Consider the following 8,346-nt stretch of genomic DNA (forward strand, 5'->3'; position numbering starts at 1 on the left):
AACATTCGGTGTGCGGCCCCCGCCGGGGCGGCTTGGAGCGGCAGGCGGTCCTCGCTCCAACCTTTTTATAAACCAGCTCCGCGCTCATGTCAAAATCGCGTCGCTCCGCTCGTGCTCCGCTCCGCTCACATGCTCTGCTCCCTACCCTCCTTCAAAACCGCCATAAAAGAGCACCTGTCAGCAATTTGCAACTGGACCTAGACAAGCCTTCTAAGCTTGACACCAGAAATGACCCCCCCCCCCATGTACTTTTATTTGCTACTATTGTTGATGATTTCTTGTATGTCATTGTATGTCTTTAAATGTCTTGATGAATTGAATACATATGTCCACAATTGTGTTATCCTTTTAGCAATTTATTTGTGCAAACAGTTAATAAAGTATTCAATCAATCAAAAAACCTTGAAGACTAACCTCCAGGCTAACCTATACACGTCTTCATGCATGTGTTGAATCGTAGGTGTTGACCCTGCTGATAAACTCTGCTTACAAGCCCAGCCGTGTGCTGAGAGAGCTCCAGCTGGACCAGGAGGGTCGTTACCAAGGAAATGGGGAGATGCTCAAAGCCAAGTGAGGGGAAATACCTTTTATATACCACTGGAAAGCCTGTTTAGTTCTCTTTTGGCCCATTAACCCATTCAATCCGGGAACGCATCTGTGTCATTTTAGATTTTTAGCTATAACCGTAATTTTTATACTTTGGCTATTCAAATATAGTAGATCTACAAGCTCACAGCGCTGCGACGAGTGCCGCGCTACGAGCTTGTAGATCTGCTATTTATTTTAAACCCATTTTGGGCGGGAACCCCTATTTGTAACTATACCTTTCAAGACGGGAACCCCTTTTGGGGTTCCTGTTGCTATGTACAGTATAGCAACATACATTTATTTTTATTTTTGAATACATATATTAAGTTTTTCAGAAAACCAACCTATTTAGGAGGCGTTTTTAGAATCAGCCTCAGGTCTAAATGGGTTAATTGTGAAAATGTGTGCAAATCTTTGAATATATATTTTTTAAAGCGAACATTTGTAACTCAAATCTTTGCTTCTGGTGGTGCGTGGAACAAAATGTTTTCAGATGGGGGTCCGTGGTCAAATACATATAATTTCGGGGGTCCTTGAAAAAGTTTGAGCACCACTGATATAGCAACATAATTTTTTTTCAGAAAACTGTTAGAATTTAGAAGACATTTGCAGATGCGTTCCCGGATTGAATGGGTTAAGACCTGAGGCCGATTCTAAAAACGCCTTCTAAACCCTGACCTTTCTGAAAAACTTGTCGGGCAGAAACCTCTTATCTCCATATTCTAACTGTTTGTGTTTTTTTCGTAAATGAACGACCTACTTGATCATACTACAGCGTCACACAAAAGTATCAATAGTAGCAGATCTGCAAGCTTGTGGATCTGCTGCTTTTGCTCTTTTTTTATATTTGAATCCTGAAAAGTAACAGTTTTGTAAATATGAGGTTTCCACGCGACAGAGACGATATACATAGCAACAACTACACACAGAGGTGTTCCCGGCTTGAAAGGTATAATAACGTATAGGTGTTCCAGGTCTAAATGATGCCCCATTTGTACAAAACATCTGTTTCTGCTCGGCATTGGCAGCAAAGATTTGGCAAAGTTTTGAGCATGTGAGCACTGCTGTCCTCCACTGTCTCCTGTTATTTTAGGATGAATATAATAAACATTTACATGAGCAATTCCTCAAATATTCAAAAACGGCTCCTCATTGCTTCCTCTCTCTCCCATGGTCAGGTATAAAGGGAAGAGTTACCGGGCCACGGTGGAGATTGTCCGTACCGCGGACCGTGTGGCAGAGTTCTGCAGGAAGACCTGCATCAAGCTGGAGTGCTGCCCCAACCTTTTTGGACCCAAGATGGTTCTGGAACACTGCTCCGAAAACTGCTCCGTCCTCACCAAGACCAAATACAGTAAGGTTGCTGCTTGGTTGCTGAGAAAAATACTTTGTAATGATTAGATAAAGTTCCCACTATAGACCGTAAAAAAATATGGACAACGTTACGCCATTGGTTTCTATAGGCCTTAGATGAAGCCTATTTTTCAGCGATTTCAGCGACATCTTTCTATATCCGGTTCGAAATGCAACTGGAAATTAATGCTATTGGCTGCAACCGCGGGTCTTCACTCGGTAGAACCAGTAGAAACCCTAGAAACATACCCTACTTTATCGTTAATTCTAAAATTAATGGGACCATAATTTACTAAACGCATATCATGATGATTTAAAAGACTTTAAACTAGCCATTGAAAACATAAAGTGCTTATGAAAAGGTTTACTAAGGTTATAAACTAAGTGTAAAGTTCACCCAAAACCTCATTGACTTCTATTGAGATTATATAATGTATTGCAAACGGTAGAAGGTGAAATAGTGACATCTGCTGGGCCATTAATAGGAACAGCAGGCCGAACGAGAACCTGGAAGTAAGCTTCAATTCCAGCGAAGGGGGTTTGCCCCTTGGTCCCCACTAGCACACATTGCAATGTATGTAGATGAACTATATTTATGAACCACATGAACATGCGGTAGGAGGTAATAGTATTCTGTTGCATAATGCATTAAAAAAAATGTAAATGTTGCCTGTTTGAAGGTGCATATTCCTGTTAATCATGCAGTGTTTAGAATGAACCTGTCAGAGGTCCTTCACTTAGTCCTTCAATAATGAAGTCTCTTTTTTTCAGCGTATTACTACGGCAAGAAGAAGAGCAGGCGGGTGGGCCGCCCACCCGGGGGGCACTCCAACCTTGAGGGAGGAGTGAAGAGGAGAGGGAGGAGGCGGAAGAGGAGGAAGCAGCTGTTTGTCCACAAGAAGAGACGCTCCTCTGCTTCGCTGGACAACACACCCGCTGGCTCTCCACTGGTAATGCATACACACACACACACACACACACACACACACACACACACACACACACACACACACACACACACACACACACACACACACACACAGGTTAGTATTACTGTACTGCGACACTTTGTGGGCCTGTAGACCAATTTTTTGGTGCATGGTATGATATCGCCTTTTAAGTCTAAAACTAACTCTAACCCTAAACCCTACAGATAACCTCTAAATGTCTAATCCTAAACCCAGTCTGAATCTTTTTCTAATTGTAAACATATCTCTTAAAATATTTTTTTACGAAAACCATTTTCCTCACAAGTATAGTAATACACACACACACACACACACACACACACACACACACACACACACACACACACACACACACACACACACACACACACACACACACACACACACACACACACACAGTGTGAATGACATTAATGAAGATGGATGAGCCCTCCATCGTTGCTTCCAGTCATCCCGGTTCTCCATACATCTGGCCAGTTCGTTGGTACTTTGTGCTCCAGCATCATTCTTGAGTACATCCACGTATGTCATTGTGGGAAGTCCTCGTGACCGATGACCATGCGTTGGTTCCCACAGCACCAATTTGCTGGCTGGCAGTTCTTGATGTCTTTGGCAGTGTCCTGCTAGTCTCATTCTCCTGGCTGCTATTTTCTCGCTCACCCTTGGCATTCCCTCATACAGGATCTTGTTGGTAACATGTGTACTCTTGCTGGTGTTAAGTACTGCACGCAGCATTCTGGTGTAGCACCCATCTAGAGACTTCTGCAGGGTTGGCTTCAGGGTCCAGCATTCACCGCCATAGAGGAGAACAGACTCTACCGTTGCATAGAAGAAACTGAGTTTGATTTGACGGGGAGGTTGGAGTTCCATACACTGGTCATGCCGTTCAGGGCCCTCCATGCAAGTGCCTTCCTCACTTTAAGATCTTGCTCGGATGAGTTGACCCATGAGCCCAGGTACTTAAAGTCCTTGACTTCCTTCAGCACAGTGCCTCCTGTTGTTGTCAGAGGTGGATGTTCTGATGGGATGTTATAGGTGATAACCTCAGTTTTCTTGGCATTTAGCCTAAGGCCAACCTTGGCACACTCTACCTCCACTCTGTTCAGGAGCTCCTGTGCCTGTTCCATGTTGTCGGAGAGCAGGCTGATGTCGTCCGCATAGTCCAGGTCTGTCAGGACTACTGTGGGGTGTCGTTTCGACCTCCTTGGGGTTAGAGTGAAGCCAAGATCCTGCTCTCGTCCACTGATGGCCTTCCTAAGTGCACAATCCAGGACTATGACGAAGAGGAAGGGGGTTAGTGTGTCCCCTTGCATTACCCCAGCCAGGATGTCAAACTCCTCGTTGTTGCCATCTGGGTTCACCACCTTGGCCCTTGTTCCTGCGTACATGGTCTCAATTGCCCGGAGCAAGTTGGGAGGGACACCGTACGCCTCTAGGATCTTCACCATCGTGCCTCTGTGGATGGAATCAAATGCCCTTTTAAAGTGAAGCATAATACGGCAGTCAGGTTATTCTTCACCTCCTCTATCACTCTCCTAAGGGCCAAGATCTGGGCTACGGTACTTCTCCCCTCCCGAAAGCCATTTTGGTTCTCCCTCAGGTGAGGGTCGATGGCCTGCCGAATCCTGTTTAGTACAGTATAATTCTGTTGTAAACCTTTGATCACAGAGTACAATATATTTGTCAGTCATACAAATACATTTGAATCCTTTAATTCAGTATGCAAAATATTTGACCTTGTGAGATCGGTGCATTCTAAAACAAATACAGGCTGCTACAAAAGGTTTGAATTGTGTGTGGTGGGGAGAGGATAAATGATGTTGATAGTACCAAGGTCACTGTAGCACAGGGGGGCTTGTCTATACAACTATATTTGTACTAGTACGTATATTCAAACAAACATTCTCCAGGCATTTTTCTAATGTCTTCCATCCATGTGTGTTTCACAGGGCAGTGGAGAGGAGGAAGATCTGGATGAGGATGACTCTCTAAGTGAAGATTCTGGTTCTGAACTGCAAGACGATCTCCAGGACGACTCTGAATATTCCATTGGTAAATCTCAACCTCCGACGCCATCGCCCTCGCCACCGGCCACGCCCAGACCCACGCGCAGGCGAAGGAAACCTCGCTCTCCCTCCTTCTCTGACGACGAGAACCGCCCTCCCTCGCCAAAGGTACCATCTGCCTTTTGTACCATGTTGTATCATGTGTTCTGGAGTTCTGCCTCTTTTCTTTCCTGTCTAGTATTAACTTTATTACAAAAAGTCTCACACTAATGTTGTGTAATGTCTGTGATTGTACAGCACCTTGTAATGTTGTTTTGAAAGGTGCTTTATAAATAAAGCTTACTTACTTACTTACTTAGTTCATTTATTTTTAATAATCAAGGCTTACCCATCGATATAAAAGGTTGGGTCTCAATTCTGGATGACTTATGTGTAATATCAATTGTCAGGGATGAAATAAGATGTATCAACTATGTCATGCAGGCTGGTAGATGGAGCACTATACTATGTGTGACTGTCCCCCTATGTGTGTTTAAACCATGGACTACACTGTGTGTGACTGTCCTCCTATGTGTGTTTATAGAGCTCTAAAATGGAGGCTCCTCAGAAGCTGTGTTTGGACACCAGCCCCTTGGAGTGGACCATTACTGATGTAGTGCGCTTCATCAGGACCACTGACTGTGCCCCCCTGGCACGGATCTTCTTAGATCAGGTAACAAGAGCACATCCATGCATGCTAATGCCTGATTTAAAGTTAGTTGTGCACAGGTGCACAAAGAAATAGCTGGTCTACAAACTCACAACGCCCTGTGAGCTTGTAGATCTGCTATTTTTGATGCACCACGCCTGCACACAACTAAGTATAACTAAAGGGATAGTTCACCCCCCCAAAAAAAAAAATTCTATCGATTACACACCCCCTGGAGTTTTTGTCGCATTCCTAAGCCAATCATTTGATGACCCGCGGCGGCTCCGGCAGGAGACTCTCCTACCGGAAACATTAGCGCCTTTCCGCCGGTCATCAAATTATTGGCTTAGGAATGCGACAGAAATAAAAGAAAATCTCCACAAATTCAAGTCTTCATGAGGTGTGTAATGATCGAAAATGAGTCTTTTTTTTTGGGTGAACTATCCCTTTAAGCTTAACGTCTGGCTGCCTAGAACAAATGCTTTCCTCACAATTGTGGAAAGTGCATGAATGATAATATATATTTATTTTTCTTTTTTTTAGGAGATTGATGGACAAGCCCTGCTCCTCCTCAACCTCCCAACAGTGCAGGAGTGCATGGACCTGAAACTGGGACCGGCCATCAAGTTGTGCCACCACATCGAGAGGGTCAAGTTGGCGTTCTATCAGCAGTTTGCCACATAGCCGACGGAAGAGGAACAAAGACAGACATCATTATATCCTGCTCCATGTCTCGGACCCGGGAAACAGACAGGCCCTTTTGCGCGTTCTTACCACCGGACTTCCTTTGGAATCCTGCATACAGCACAGGAAGTGAGTGGGTGGCACGGCAGTGCACTATGCGTGGACATGTGATGGATCTACTAGGGGAGCCAGCAAATTCTGTTCCTCGTTCCATGAGTGACAACAACCACAGTGGGCTGTTCTTGTGTCTCAGCTATTGTTGTTTTCTACCCGCCTTGCCGTCTTAAAGGAGAATAACGCTCGATTTTAAACATGCTTGTTGTATGACCCAGGACAGACCCAGAACAGCTGTGTGTGTGTGTGTGTGTGTGTGTGTGTGTGTGTGTGTGTATGTGTGGTGGGAGAAATGCACTACCTACCATCTCCCGTAGTCTAGAACGTTTGGAAAAAGGTTAAGTGGTCCTTAGAATGGGGATTTCATGCTATGTAGAGAATCGACTTGAAAACGTTGTTAAGTGTAAAATACAGTATGCTATGCAGCATACGTACCCACTACCCAAGAATGTTTATAGAGGGTTTGTGAATACATTGCATTATTGTTGTGCAGGCCATCTGTTAAGGTCCATCCTCCCTGCTTCCACATAATTGATAATAATATAATTTATTACCAGTTTAGCAACTCGTCTGAATAACCACAGAGTTGAGTTTCTCTCATTTCAAGCAAGTGTTTGTGTTAACCATTTACAAATGGGACAATTTTGTTAGCAAGTGAATAATACATACCGTATCTACCAGAGTTGAGTGGTATTCCCCCTTTAAGTAGAAAATACATATTTGAGAGTTTAGTACAGTCTTTATAAGGGATCAGAAGGTTTAGTATTTAGACGTGTACTACTACTTAACAGCGGTTGACAATGCAAGGATCCTATACTGTAAAGCACAAGTAAAACCATGTACTGAACAGTGGTATGCAAAATGTATATATAACAGTGCATGTGTTTGTATATAGTGTACATATAAAATCTCTTCTAGTGCAACAGGGTGATTAGATCCATTTTCTATCGATGCAATTAGCCATCTCCTCCAGTGTTGTGTAGAATGATCCTCGTTCCCAGTTTAAATCCTGGAAAAGAACTCCTGCCCAAAAGTGTCTAACTGGAAGTCCATCATGTCTACATGTTGTCCAGCCTACCGGAACCCCCTGAATAGGGTTGGGATCCTTTTAGGATTTTAATCATTCCGCTTCCTTAACGATTTGACTCTTAACGGTCCGATTCCTTAAAGGTTCCCTTTAATGATTTGTATATATTTTTTTTTTAAATATGTATTATTTTGGCCTTCATTATAATTGTTGATAAACACAAACAAAATCATATGTACAGTATTGCCTACATATTATTGTAGTGGTTCTCAAAGTGAGGTCCAGGGACCCTCAGGGATAGTTATGGACCCTTACAGGTCTGTAACTCTGAGAGTGTACAAATGGGTCCATTTGGTTCCATTTGTGCACTTTCAGAGTTATGGGGGTCCTTGAAATTAAAATGACAAGAACCATTGGTATTGTAATTGCATTGTAATTGGACCAGCTCTGACAGAGTGATAAAAGCACTTCCGGAAACGGTTCCAAATGTGATGGAACCGGTTCCGGCTCCTCAATGTTGGGCCGGTTCCGTCCTGTACTTCCGTTTAGACACCTTTGGCGGTAGTTCTTGTTGTCCAGCCTAGTGTGTAAAATCCCTGGGCATATTTTCACAGCATAGGCCAAAACAATTTGATTTGGGTGTAGATAGCCAGGGTATCTTCCAAATGGAGAAGGAAAGAAATGAAGGAAAATCTGCTGTATCATATTAAGCATAATTCCAAAGGTGAGTGCTGTTTCACTCATTGATGGTTTCAGTAGCCTATATCGGTCATTCTCAACCTCTGGGCCAGAGCCCACTGGTGGGCCGCGAGGGTAATGCAAGTGGGCCCCCAAATAATTGGCAAAACACGTAAGTGATATTTTTTGGTGATTTTTTTTTTGTTTTTGTTGAAAAGGTTAAAGTACTATATTCTGATA

The 8,346-nt window shown here is 43.5% G+C and overlaps 1 protein-coding gene across 3 annotated transcripts in view; it reads left to right on the forward strand.

The window, feature by feature from the left end:
• The window catches only part of sfmbt1 (Scm like with four mbt domains 1), a 32,252-nt gene extending 25,241 nt beyond the window's left edge, over nt 1–7,011 (forward strand). For 2 of the 3 annotated variants that reach the window (XM_080421630.1, XM_080421631.1), the window contains exons 16-21: nt 461–570; nt 1,767–1,942; nt 2,713–2,891; nt 4,859–5,083; nt 5,499–5,627; nt 6,147–7,011. In XM_080421630.1, coding sequence (XP_080277756.1) covers nt 461–570; nt 1,767–1,942; nt 2,713–2,891; nt 4,859–5,083; nt 5,499–5,627; nt 6,147–6,287 — 960 coding nt within the window. In that variant the 3' untranslated portion in view covers nt 6,288–7,011. The remainder of the gene's footprint in view (nt 1–460; nt 571–1,766; nt 1,943–2,712; nt 2,892–4,858; nt 5,084–5,498; nt 5,628–6,146) is intronic. The other variant, XR_013932654.1, reaches the window with a different exon arrangement.
• Nucleotides 7,012–8,346: the final 1,335 nt, after the last annotated feature.

The sequence above is a fragment of the Gymnoscopelus braueri genome (genome assembly GCF_963280865.1).
Source record: "Gymnoscopelus braueri genome assembly, chromosome: 3".
NCBI classification, from domain to species: domain Eukaryota; kingdom Metazoa; phylum Chordata; class Actinopteri; order Myctophiformes; family Myctophidae; genus Gymnoscopelus; species Gymnoscopelus braueri.